The sequence below is a fragment of the Sipha flava genome, unplaced genomic scaffold (assembly GCF_003268045.1).
Source record: "Sipha flava isolate LNK unplaced genomic scaffold, YSA_version1 472_pilon_pilon, whole genome shotgun sequence".
NCBI lineage: Eukaryota > Metazoa > Arthropoda > Insecta > Hemiptera > Aphididae > Sipha > Sipha flava.
The window spans coordinates 304,743-319,234 of record NW_020273258.1 but is presented as its reverse complement, the minus strand read 5'-3'; the positions used below and the strand labels follow the sequence as shown (position 1 = coordinate 319,234).

The following is a 14,492-nucleotide window of genomic DNA, read 5'->3' as shown; positions in this document are numbered from 1 at the left end:
AAATGTGTAAAACTCAAAAGATGATTATCAATTAATTACACGTTTACGAAGCCTTCAGCACCAAGATTTTATATTGCACTCCGTCACCCCCTCCGGAAGCCGAGTCGGTGTTGTAATGGAAGAAAATCAACACCGGGCTGCAGGTGCGTACACCCGTGTATGCGCGTACGGTATATGTACGGTCGCTTGGTGTAATGTGCCTAACACCTTTATTAAATAAAACATCTGCTTTTCTTTGCACCGCAAAACTGACGTTAGACTCGATCTTAATCTTGAAAACACTTGAGTGGTGGAGATGTACACCGCGTTTTTAACCTTTCGATTGTATAACATACTGTTGTAATTATTGGCTTCGACCCCTGCGCACACGTGCACTACGTTAATATGCGCGTTTAGTTGAATATTAAAAAAAAAAAAAACAATATCAATAGAAGCAGTAAAACGAAATTATAATGTTCTCGCTAGCAGTAACCCAATTGTACTGTAGAGATTAATATCAATCGGCTACGATTGAATATACTTAAATATGACGATTAAAATAACGCATTATAATCGAAAACTGAAGATTTATACGATTGTATCGCTTTGATCAATGTAAAACATATGAAAACAACTGTATATATTTTACACATACCATATATAGTTCAATTCAATCTGTTACGCATGGGACATACGTCTACTACCCAACCGCTCATTTGAACTTGGCCTAAATGATTCTCCGTTCTGTACATTTCATTTAAATGAACGTATCTGTGACTTTTCCCATATTTTATTTGATTACCTTGCTCTGCTGGCTAAACGTCTAATTTTAATAATCTCACTAAAAACTCTCAATATTTCTTAAAATCTATATAAACTTATAAATAATACGGTTAAAACCCGAAATTCGTCAAAACCGGTTTTAACCAGGACTTCAATGTTGACACAAATTTTTAATTTGGCAAAGGTCAATCAGAAATAAGTATTATTTTTATTATTTATATTGGCAAGGCAAACTATCATGGCATTTAAAGTTATATGGCGTTTATCGTAGCATAATTTATGAAAATAAATTAAGATAACTTCGACCAGCCGGCGTCAAATATCGACTATCATACAATAAACCTAACAATGATATTAATATAATATTCTGTAATGACTAAGTATCTTGCTTCATGTGGAATAAATCGCTCCCAATATACACTTAAAAAACTAGTAACAATATTGAAATCCTGGTTACTTAGTCAATATCAGTTTTGACGGAATTGATTCGTGAAAACTAGTGTTGACTAGTTAAGAATAATTTTGACGAATTTTGAGTTTTAACTGTAACATATACATTCATTAAATATTATATCTAACGTATTGCGACAGAAAACAATTAGGACGATAAAGTTATAAATTTAAATAAATTATTGTCTATAATTTACGAAATTTAAATATTTTTCTAAAATTTAAATATTTTAAATAAAAATATTGTTCTCTAAGACCGGGTAAAAAGCGCGTGCATCGAAATTGATAGAAAATATCAACAAAAAGACTAATCCTTCAACTGACCTTGTGCTTACCTGTAACAGTTACGTATTTATTCGCTGAAAAATTCAAAAAAAAAATGTCTTGTTGTATATGAGTAAATATTATTCGAAAGGAGTATGAGTAAATAAATAACTAAAATAGTTAAATAATTTATAAATGACAAGTTAATAGAAAAATAGCCAGATAGTTATCAATAATTTTTTTGACTTATACATTCAAACAAATGGATGCATAAAAGAGCGATTGTATTACCAAAATCATACACATGGTTTTCACACGATTCAATTTGTATTGGTACACAATCATTTTACTTGGTTTTCGAAAATTCCTTAACGCGCAACACACATTATAATATAAAGTAGGTGTACGCAACAATAAACATATTGAACCACATATTTGATAATTGTTCAAAATCTATTTTAATAAAACGTTCAAAGTTCAGACAAATTGATGCCAGAGAACGAAAAACTGTGGAAAACTATAGATAACATAACTAGGTATGTTATTAAATACAAAATTGTTCTCGAGAACAGTATAGTTATTGATATAATACTGTAAGTCATTCGATCAGTACCTGATGATGTACGGTTGCAAAATTGTATGTAATTAAACGAAAGATGATGTACGTTTTTCTCCGATTGATCCAGATTACAATAATACCGATTGAACACGTAACTTTGACTAATGATCACAATGTACGCGCGCAGGTTATAGAGAATAAATTTTTTTTCACGTGACACGGTCTCACGTGAATGACGTATGAATATAAAAAATAAAAAATAAATGAACCGTATTATTATAATATTTACTAGAACATCATAGACTACAATGTTTATACGATAAGAACGCGAAAAAAAAAAATAATTAGATTATTGTAAATGATTATTTTTATTTCGGTTGGCTTAACTGTTCAGAGGATTATTAATTACTAAATATTAAAATTATATTAATTCTGTAAATGTAAATATTTGCTTTATTCCATGTTTCTTAAAAGTATTTTTTTAACAATTCATGTACTAAAATCTATTTTTAAGTTTTATAAAAATTTAATTCTATAGTATTGAAAATTGTTTGCAGTTTTGTACAAAGTGAGATATAAAAAGATAAATATTAGAACAGCTCAGATAAAATTATTATATCTTTTTTATAATTTCTTTGATGAGACTAACAATTCTTTCGTTGCTCATGCAGAGGAAAAAAATTAAGAATCTTTTGGATAGTGGCTTTTGATCAGAATTTCAGTATTTATTAATTTAAAATTTTCTGAATTATATTTTTATTGCTGATGATCGTAAAAAGTTTGGAAATAAAAATATTTTTTAAAAATTTATTAATAGAATCAATTATTTTCAAAGCAATGGTATAAATTTGAATGCGGAAAGTCAATGATACATAATTTAATTAACCTAACCTAACCTTCTAAGCTTTAATTCTAGGTGATAAAAATGATTAGATTTAAATTATATGCTAGATATTAGTGAAACCTTTAATACAAATTATCTATTTCGGTTTTTTTTTTGTGTTCTAGAAGTGAATGTAATTTTTAGTATTACAAGTTGACAATAAGATGAAAAATAAAGAAAATTATTCACATGGTACAAACATAGATATCTTATCACTAACAGGAATCAACGAAATGTGTGTATAGACCCAAATTAATGGTTTTCACAAGTTAAAAAATTATTCAGTTGACCTTATGTATGATATTTTAAAGGGGATCTTTGTTAATTTAAAATATTTTTCTTCGGATATCCATATAATACCCAGTTTTTTTAACTCCGGTTCTGTGGAGATTCAAAGCAAAACTTAATTAATATCTATGGATGTTATAAGGAATAAAAAAAAAAATTCAAGATGTCAACAATTGAAGTTCAATATTTTAATATATATTTAGGTGTAATATATGGTGACTTTGTTTCCATTAAATCCAAATTTTGATAACTATAACAGGAGCGGATTTGTGAAGTTTTTTTGGCCCAGAAAATATGGATCAGACTAGAACATGAACATCAAATGCAATTCCTCCCCCCATAATTTAAGACATAATATTAGTTAAATTTGTTTAGTTTCGCTGTTAAATTAGTAAAATAATACTACCTTTAACAAGTTTGGATTAGTCAGATAAGGTTAATTTATTCTAACTTGAACTTAAAACTTGATCATATTACATTTTTAAATACAAATAGAAAATATCCTCAAAAATATTTTGTAGCCAACCGGCGTTCAATTTAAACTTTTATTTAATGTTCTAATTTTTATATAAATATTAAATATATTTGATTATTTCTTCAAAGAGGTATTCTTCATCAGTTCAATACGTGGATTAAATTAGCAGGTTACGATAAATGATTCTAGATGATTGGATGAGTAATTTAATGTTTCAGTGTAACTTTAATGTTAGAAAATCAGAAGTCACTTCTATTGGTCTGCTTATGGCATTCAATAAAATTAATGTTGTTTTATTTTTGACGAACTAAAAGAAATTAAAAAACATTTTAATGTCAGCCAAATATTTAATATGGATGAATCTGGTATAGATATACCAGATAAACTATAGATTAACTCAACTACCAAAATTTATTTCACCAAATGGTGCACGAAGAATGACAAACAGTTTATCTGCTGAACATGGAAAAAATATTACTGTTGTTCTAGCAATAAATGCTACAGATGTATAAGTACCTCCCTACCTAATGTTCGCACGAAAACCTATGGATAAACAATTAGTAAAAAGAGTACTTCCTGGTTCATTTGCCATTGATAATGATAATGGTTGGATGATTTCTGAAATTTTTTTGCTTTATCTTGAGCATTTTTGTACCCATGTCATATCAACTGCTGAAAATCCTTTATTATTAATTCTGTATACAAGTATCATATGTTTCTCTTCAAGCCATTCGTTTTTATCGTGAACACAATATTACGATATTTGAATTTCTTCTCCATACCACTCATAAATTTAAACTACCAGACGTTGCAGTTTTCGACCATCTAAAAACGCATTACAGTTAAACTTGTGACACATTCATGATAAATAACCCAGAACGTACTATAAATAATTGAGGAATCAAAAAACTATTTAGTTAAGTATATAGTCGAGCTGCTACAGAAAAAAATGCTATAAAAGTTGTAGTGTTTGTCGAATAAAACGCTTTAATCAAAATGGTTTTTTGAATTATGATTTTGCTTCTGCGTAGGTCACAAAAAGACCTATTGAAAATATTGAAAAAATATTTACAAAATAATATCATCCAAGTTATAGAAACAGAACCAATAAATTAACAGCTTACACCTGGAACAAATTGAAAAAAATAAACATACCCTTGAAATGTTAGCAAAACTAACAGCTTTGCCAGTGGCAATAACACCTGTTTCTAAACGTTAAATTAGGCCCAAAATGTTAAGTATAAATATAAAAAGCTCACCAGTCAAATCCACATTGGAATTGAAAGAACAACAAAAAACCATAAGCGAACAAAAGAAAATAGAACGTCTAGAGAAAATAAATCTAAACCAGTTATAAAAAGAAAATAATATAAATGATAGAGGCGATTTAAATACTAAATAATGATTTTTTCATATACTGTTGAAAAACATACAAATAATTAACACAAAGGAATTATCTTCCGATTGCTCATACAATAATTTTACAATATTTTCTACAAACGATATAAGAATGGTTATCATTAACTTACAACATAATTAGAAGTATGGTGTATGACTGCTTATTTTTAACAACATTCAAGTTATTAAAACCATAAATCATAATCGATGGTTCGTCATTGGGAGGAATTTCAACCAAATGTTTTGGTTGTATCAACTCAATGTTGATAAAAAAAAAACATTGGTCCTCTGTACTGTGTTATAATAAAACATAGTATATAGGTACCATATTACACCATATTACTACCATGTTATTTTAGTTCCTAATAGGGACTCTGTATACTTAAACTTGGTAAAGGTAACTAGGTACTTAAATAGTATTTACAACCAAATGTTTTTTCCATGAAATATAAAAAGTAATCATCCAAACACTTATTTTATCAAGTTCGCAGTCACGCAATTCACAAGGGATATATATATGCTATATAAACATGTTATGCTTTGCTTGTCGTTTACTTTTTATGCGTATATCTAATTACTCATACTCAAAAAGTGCCCTCGGAAATAAGTTACTCAAGCCCCCTCGAGAACTACTCACTTTATTACATTGGGCCCCGTAATACCGCGAAAGTATATAAACAGTTAACTATCGTTGCGTGGGACATATTACAGTATAGATATATAACCAGCTATCCTATAATATGTATATATAACCAATACCCGAGGGATGAATTAAAAAAAATTATTTTTCGCGTCTAATTCGGTGTATAGTTTAACGGACAAACATAAATTACGATACATATTTAATGTATATTTTCTCTAAAACTTATTTGTTATGGGACCCTCTAAATTGAATATGAAATTCATTATGTGTGCCTTAAATTTGGTGATTAATTTTTTTTTTACTATATCGCTAAAAGATTAAACACAAATTAAATGCATAGATGTAGGTTATACGATCTATAAATTATTTGATATCTGTGAGATGTACTATAAAATTAATTTAATGAACTCCTATGTTATATTAATATTCTTGTAGCGCTCCTAGAAACCAGCGTTCATAATTTGAGAAACTCTGTATATGGTGTAAGTGACCAAAATCTATCGATCGGTTTCCGAAACTTTCGCGCTTAAATTAACAAATACAATTCTATTTAGAACAAAAATAAACGCAGTTACTGAATACGACGCATTAAGTAATAATTTTTGTTTGAAAATCTTAAATTAAGAAAAAACCAGAAGCACGCGAAAAAATCGATAAGAAAAAAAGACAAAATGGACGTTATTGTGTAAGATATTATTATATTCTATATAGATATTAGTGAATTTTTTTTCTAATTCTTATAGTAAATAAGTGTCTCCTCATATAAACTAATTAATAGTACAATTTACTGAGCGTCAACTAATTTTAAGTACACTTTTTTAGGTAATTTTATAAATATATGTATACTTATATATGTATATATAATAATCTTATGATTTTATATAGAACTACCAATCACATAAGCATAATATATTTACAGAGGTAGTAAATTCAACGTAAACGAGGCACCTGTGAGCTATGGTAGACAAGATTTAGCTTTTGTATGTACGACACCAACCTACTATTGCGAGTATAGCATAAGGATTATATACGTATGTGTATATCATTCAACAATCGTGTTTTACATCAAACAAGATGAAAAAAAAATCTGTTCTTCTGACTTAGATACGTGTACACATTACTTACACGTGACGTATGCGTACAATAAGTATAATGATGATTTAAACGCACCGTATTAATGTATAAGCTTTCCAAACAATACGTAATACTTTACGACGCGTTATACTGTGTAGGTGCCTCTATACACACGATGACTAACACGTTCAATGACAACAACGGAAACTATAACACGACATAATAGTGCGTGTACGCGTTTGTGTGGACTTGACTTTAGTTTTATGTAATCTATGTATAAAAATAATATGACTTGGTGCACTCGTTTCATGTTTTTAATGCGAACAATAGACCTCCGACGGCTATTTTTATAAAAAAGTGTCGAGAGGAGCGTGTAATGTGTATACAAATATTGTACAACACAAACGGTTTATAATAACATTGAAGGGACCAAAAAAAAAGTTCGTTTTATCAGGTAAGTCGTATACCGTTAGCATTGACTGTAACTACTAACAGATATTTAACGTCTTATAAAACGATGTCGTTATAAACGGTTTCCGATGTAATAATAATAAAACATGATGGTCAGTCAAGTGTATACATGTATATATAGCTCCGTCGACCATACATATTTAATATAACACCAATCCAGTATACGACTATTATGTTATAAAATATTATTTATCCACAAAACGACACGAGTGCTTTAATTTACATGATATCGTTATTCTAATCGCATGTTCTTATCATTCCTATTATTATTCGTATGAACATGAAAATTTGTACCGTTTTCGTTTAATAAATATTATTATTTTAAAACTTATGGCTTTTTATATTTATATAAATATATATTATATATATTATATATTATATATATATTATTATTATATTATTATATATATTATATTATATTATATATTATTATTATATATATATAATAAATATATATTTATATTTTATACATTTACCCGTAAATGTTTAACTTTCGGGAGTTTTCAGATCGAGTACGTAAAAAATACCTCTATTATTATTATCATTATTATTGTATACAAATGATTCGATGAAATATTAAAATAAAAATTATAATTTGACGAAAACTTTTACATATTTACGTATTTGCATATTTACGTAGAATGCGATTGTTGGCATGTAAAATAGTAAAAAAAGTAATAGGGTTTTAATATACATAACATAAACCGATACGTTCAGTGCGCATTTAGCTACATTATATAGTACATATATATATTACGATGATTAGATACTTTATGGAAGCAATGAAACTTTTTTTTCCGACGAAATATCCAACAACATCCACAGAAAAATTCAATTTTGACTGCCACTATTATAAAGAGTCTACAATGGACCATTGCATATATTTTACGAACGTCATATTGTACATACATTATTATTGCATGAACTTGTGCTGTGAATTTATAATTTTTTCCCTAGTAATTAAATAAATAAATGACTTAATGACGGTCTGATATAAGCGTTTGTATTTGTGTTGTTACGATTAAAAGTCCCGGTAAAACAATGTCCAGATATATATTGTTAATTCTGAATAAAAGCTTGATAAAAAAAAAAAAGATTTCAACAAAACATATGCAATATGATACACAGCTTAATTTATATATATATATATATATATATATATATATATACATATAAGATCAATACTGGATGGGCTTTGGTCGCTATTGAAATTGACTGATCTATAACTAGGCTATTATTTAATTGAAACATTTGAATATTATCTTTGACTTAACATCACAAATTTCCATTCCATAATGAATAAGTTCACAATTTTACACGATAAATTAGAAATAGGATGCACCTACACATGTACATTAAAAACATATTATATGACTTCGAAATTTTAGTGTTAACAAAAAACTCAATCACTTGGTTTTCTATGCCAAATAAGAATTTACTGTAAAACGGCATCATCGTATTATTGAAGTTTTCCTTGTTACCGCAAAACGTATTCCTGATGATTCCCCGCTTCTATGATTTAAACGTGTAAAATATTTGTTTTTCTTCCGCAGTGTCTAAAATTGTTGAAAACTTCCTAATATACGCACTATGATACTGACCGATTAACCTACCCTATTTTTTAATTATAGTTTTTCATAAGATATATTAAGGTATATGCAAAATCTTCAATGTAAATTGGATATTTCACAAATACAAAACATAATCCGATCAAATTTCGATACTTTTAATTTCTATGTAAATCAAAACAGGAAATTATAAATAGTGTTCGCGGAGGCTTTCAAACAGTGCGTAGGTATAGTAAGGTGTACACATGATATAACGTAATATATGTATATTACATAAAAACCATTCATTATATTATAACAAAAACATATTTTAAAACTAACTCACATGATTTATAGTCTTATTCATAATTTCGTTTATTCTATAGCAAATAGAAAACTATGTATATATAAGTAACTATATATACAATTATAAACAAAAAAAATTTTAAATAAAGTTTTTTTTCCTCTATACAAATGTTTCCGTTAATACTCAATTTTCCACGTACAATTATAACATGCGATTTCGATTTGTATAACATAATGTATGACGCTTTTGTTCTGATTTTTACCGTCTCGTCGATAAAATTAAGTATAATAATATACGTAAGTGCTTTAAAATGCATAGAAGAAAATATCACACTCAAACTATGAAAAGTGATCGATACACCTGTAAGAAATAGTTACAAAAACGACTCTGCAACAATAAGCCATACGTTTATTTAGATTTTTTATAACGTAATTGTTGGGAACTTAATAAAATCCAATTTGACTGCGTGTTTTAGATTTCTTCCTCATACGATCAATTTTTGATTAAAGTTAATAATCTAAGACCCCCGTCAAGAGTATCTTATTAAAAAATTGGAACGAATCCGAAACCGGTTACTACATATTATCAAGCCTAGCCAAATTAATGATAATTTTTAACTGAATTACCTAAGTTGATGGAAAACATTTTAAAAAGTTAACAGTTAGCCTTTTATTGTTTTTAACTCGGTTAAATTAAAAGTTTAATTAACATTTTCAATTAACTTATAAACTTAAGTTATTATTATTATTAGTTTTTAATATCTGTATAAATACCCAGTAATATGGTATAAAATAATAAAAATCATAAGTATTATTGAAAACAGGAAAAAAATAAACATACTTCACTGAATATTGATAACATCATAGTTACACAAAAACTGAAACATAATATTGAATATTTTATATTCTATAGTAAATGTTATTTATAAATTACCTTAACTTTAATTCGATTAAAAGTAATTTATTATTTATTTTGCTTATATCAATGAAAATAAGTTAAGTTATAAAGTTAAAATTAATTTTTTTATGCCCTGGCTAGCATATTATGGCATATAAAACGGAGGATGTTGAACTAATCTTGAAGTAACTTGCCTTTAAATATGATATCCACAATTTGAAATTCAGAAGGCAATTAGTGACTTACGGTGACTTTACAATTTATTTATCTGTAGTAAAGCAATTAATCTATCTTTATGAATTTATCATAACGTATAAACATCAAGTAACTAGGAATTACTCTGTACTAAGAACTAGTGATGAGAATGAAATCCGGATTCTTCGAAAATCTGCCAAATCCAGATTTCGGATTTTCGGATTTAAAAATCATAGATTTGGATTTATTATTACAAATTTCTATATTCTAATCATATAACTTTCATTACACCACTTTTTAGTCGTATTTTAATTCTCGGACAAGATGATGGTGGTCTAAATAAGATATTTTATTAATTGGTAAACGCTTCAAGTCCTACGTACCTTTATTTTTTGGAGATACAACTAATCATAACTAAAATGTATTTTATGATATCCGACTTATATATTTAATATTACACAAAAATTTCTATATGATATTAGGTTAGGTCAAAATATCATTTATCTTAAGAATGGTTAATTATATTGTATTTACTATAAATAATTCTTGAAAGAATACTAATTCAATGTTTTCAAATCCGAAATCCGGATTCAATGTAAAATCCGGATTTTAGAACCCGAAATCCGGGTTTACAATAAACAAATTGAACTATTTCGGATATCAAAAAATCCGGATTTTCAAACTTCAGTGAATCCAGATTTTTCCCATTACTACTAAGAACACGCACGTTTTTCAATTCCACCACCATGTAACATTCTCTATATTTATCAATATTATTATCATTTTGTTGATCGATTATTATCTCAAAAAAAACCGTCCGTCGCGAACTCTACAAAAAATATAAAATCTATAGTTAATTCTATTAAAACCGTCGATTTTATTATTTGTACGTTGTTCCGTTCGTCCTCTGCTTACAGAGACAGCACTGGTAACGTTTCTTGAATAAAAACAAATATAATAGAGGGAGGTGAAACTCATGGGTCGGGCGCTACTCGGGGAACGGGTAAATGATACCGCTGAGCTGGTCCACCCGACCGAGTACGTCTAGGATCTAAAACCGTATACTTGCCGTACCGCAGTCGTGTAAGTTCGTGAAGTTGACCAGCTGCGGGAACGGCGGCAGCGCCGGCGCGTGATGGTGCGGCACGTAGAGGAACGGTGGCAGCGGAGCGGACGGCCCGGGGAACATGTTGGCGGCCGCGGCGAACGACTGATGTTGGAGCAGGTTCTGCAGGGCAGCCGCGTACAACGCGGCGTACCCGTTGTTCCCGTCGCCGTCCACGTCACCGGCACCGACGTGATCGGCCGCGCGCTTGTGCGACTGGGTCGACAAACACACGGGCGGCGGGTACCGGCGATGCGGTCGCTCGGCGGGTGGCGGCGGCGGCACATCGTCCGAGTGACGTGTGCCGCCAGGAGCGATGATGCTTTCGATGGTGAACGGTTTTGGCTTGTGCCGGTGATGGTCGGGCGCCGCGGCCACGACGGATGGCGGTTGCGGCGCCATAAGCGACAGCGATAGCGTCTGCGCCGGTGGCGGCGGTGGCGGCGGCGACAACGAGGGTTCGCGGACCACGGTTGGTGACGTCACCATTGTCATGTCGCGCGGTGGCGTCCGCACGTGGGCCAGCGTGCCGTGCGGCGACGGTGGTGAGTCGGTGGCCGAGGCGGACGACGAGGACCGGCCGAACGTGGCCTCCAACAGTGCCCGGTCGGCGGCCGGCAGTTTGAACCGTTTGCGGCGCCGTAGGAAGGAACCGTTCTCGAACATGTCCAGAGCGGCAGGGTGTAGGGCCCAGTACGCGCCTTTGCCCGGTCGGTCAGGTCGCCGGGGTATTTTCACGAAACAGTCGTTGAACGACAAGTTGTGCCGCAACGAGTTTTGCCACCTGCGAATAGCACAAACGGTTTTTGGTTTTTTAAAATATTTTTATGAATATTATTGCATGCGGAACAGCTGAGGGCTGTACATTTAATTACTACGTACGTTATGTGTACGAGAATACGCGTCTATATAATAAAGTGTCTTTATTCCAGTCACTTAACCGAATATTTGTTGATTATTATAGTATACATCATAATTCTATAGATCATCAAAATAGTGAAACAAAATGTATCAAGGAAAAATAAGAACTACCTACCGCCAGAACACAATAATAATAGAGAAAAAAATTGAATTGATTTTGCTGCTCCAAGTACATGTAAAAACGTTTAAAATATTCATACTGGTATGTTGCTCCTTAAAAACCAAAAAATAATAGCTATTAGCTTTTTTATTAATTTTGTTTCATTTTTATCGTTTTAATTTGTTACATACTATAACTGTCGTTGACGGGGTTGTGTAAATTATAGTTTTATTATACTTTAAAGTTCAAAAAAATCACATAATTCATCAATAAAACTCAAATTTATTTCAAAATATATTTTTTCATACCAATTTACGCTCATCTTTTAGGTAGATTTTGAAGACAGGCGTGTATAAGATTTTCAATCCTATTTAAATGGACTCGCTTTAAAATTAATTATTCAGCATCAGTATAATTTAAAAAAGCTAAAAAAAATCTAAACATTTCAAATATCTATAAATAAATACAATATACAGCAAATAAAACATATATGGACAAATATTGATACACTCTTGTTTTTTGACCTCTTCTTCTCATAATCAACCAACAACCTAAACAAATCTAAAATAAATTCGTAGAAAACAATTTATTACAAACATTTTTTTTTCCTCTATACGTGCAACACATTAAAATTAAATACATATGGGCGTAACCTTTTAATGCTTTGCATAACATTTCAGTGAAATATCTTATGTTATAAGCTGAATGCAAGTTCATGTGGATTAAAGTTTTATTATTTTTAATTGATATTAAATTTAATTGCATACAAGAGAGGAGAACAAGTTATTAAATTTATAGTTGTTACGAATGAAATATCCGGGCAAATATTGATATTATTTTAATCTTTTTAACCTTTTCCACTAATGATAAAAAAAATCTATAAATATGTAGAAAAACAATTTTTTATGTTCATTATTTTCTCCCGGGAATTCTAATGTACTCAAACTAAATCAATATGGGCGTGACGACATAGTTCAGTCTCTAAGTATTTTGCATCATGGTTCAATAAATTATGTTACTTTATCAGCAGATTGATGTAGATATCAAATATAATTGTTTTTATTAAAGTTTGAATAAAATGCAATTGCATACAAAAAAAAATGAAAATGTATTTATGTTATCTTACATTTATTATATTATGTATTAAATATTTATGTACATGGTTGCGTTTGATCGCATTATTTTGTTAGTGAGTTTTAATTGAGTATTATGTATGGAGTATACAATAATTTTCAATATTTTATTGAATTAAATATTAAAATTTTAAATATTGTTATAATAGCAAATTATATTAGGAAAGTGTCTACATATATCGAACTATGGAGCCAAAAAAGTATAAAATTAACCTATAACTAATGCCATATTATCAGTCCAAATCTATAATTTCGAAATAGTCGTACATATTTATATTAATTACTTTATTTACTTTTATTACTTTTACATTTTAGTTGAAACTAACCACATTCGACAAAAAAAAAAAAAAAAATAAACGTAAATAAATCTCTTATGGTTATGAATACATTTTATTTAAAATAAATATAGATTTTGAGTAATACAATAAATAAATATATATTTTAGCCATCTAAATGTAATTTATATTATAGACTAGGTATATATATATAATGTGTAGATATAAAATGCTTTACGATTCAGAGTTAATTATAATTTAAAAAAAGTAGTTATAAGACTTATTACAGAATTACAGTAAAACTATGTCATTGTCATATAATCAATAAAAATAAAAATTTAAATATTACTCACTCACTCTATGATTACTACATCTAAAAACGATAACATTTTAAATTTAACATATGTGATACCTCTAATATTCTAGATGTGCAATAAACATTTTATTTTAAATTTTTACCTATGAAATATTTTATTTTTTTGAGTATGTTGATTTCAACAACCACCAATTGAAGCCAAAATAAATTAATACAGAATTAACTAAAGATAAATAGAAATAAATAATAGTCATATTAGTAATAAGCAACTTATTTATTGTGCATTTTTATCAACATAATATTTTTTTTTCACATAGAAATAGTAATTACTCTAATCTAAAATAGTAAAATAACTCTAGGGCAAGGCCGGATAATTTAGCTGATATATATATATATATATATATATATATATATATATATATATATATA

General features: G+C 29.3%; 1 protein-coding gene across 2 annotated transcripts in view; it reads right to left on the bottom strand.

The window, feature by feature from the left end:
• Positions 1-14,492, bottom strand: part of LOC112689824 (fork head domain-containing protein FD5-like) — a 55,319-nt gene that overhangs the window by 34,265 nt on the left and 6,562 nt on the right. The window contains exon 2 of one of the 2 annotated variants that reach the window (XM_025563690.1): positions 11,283-12,102. In XM_025563690.1, the coding sequence (XP_025419475.1) occupies positions 11,283-12,102 (820 nt within the window). The remainder of the gene's footprint in view (positions 1-11,282; positions 12,103-14,492) is intronic. The other variant, XM_025563689.1, reaches the window with a different exon arrangement.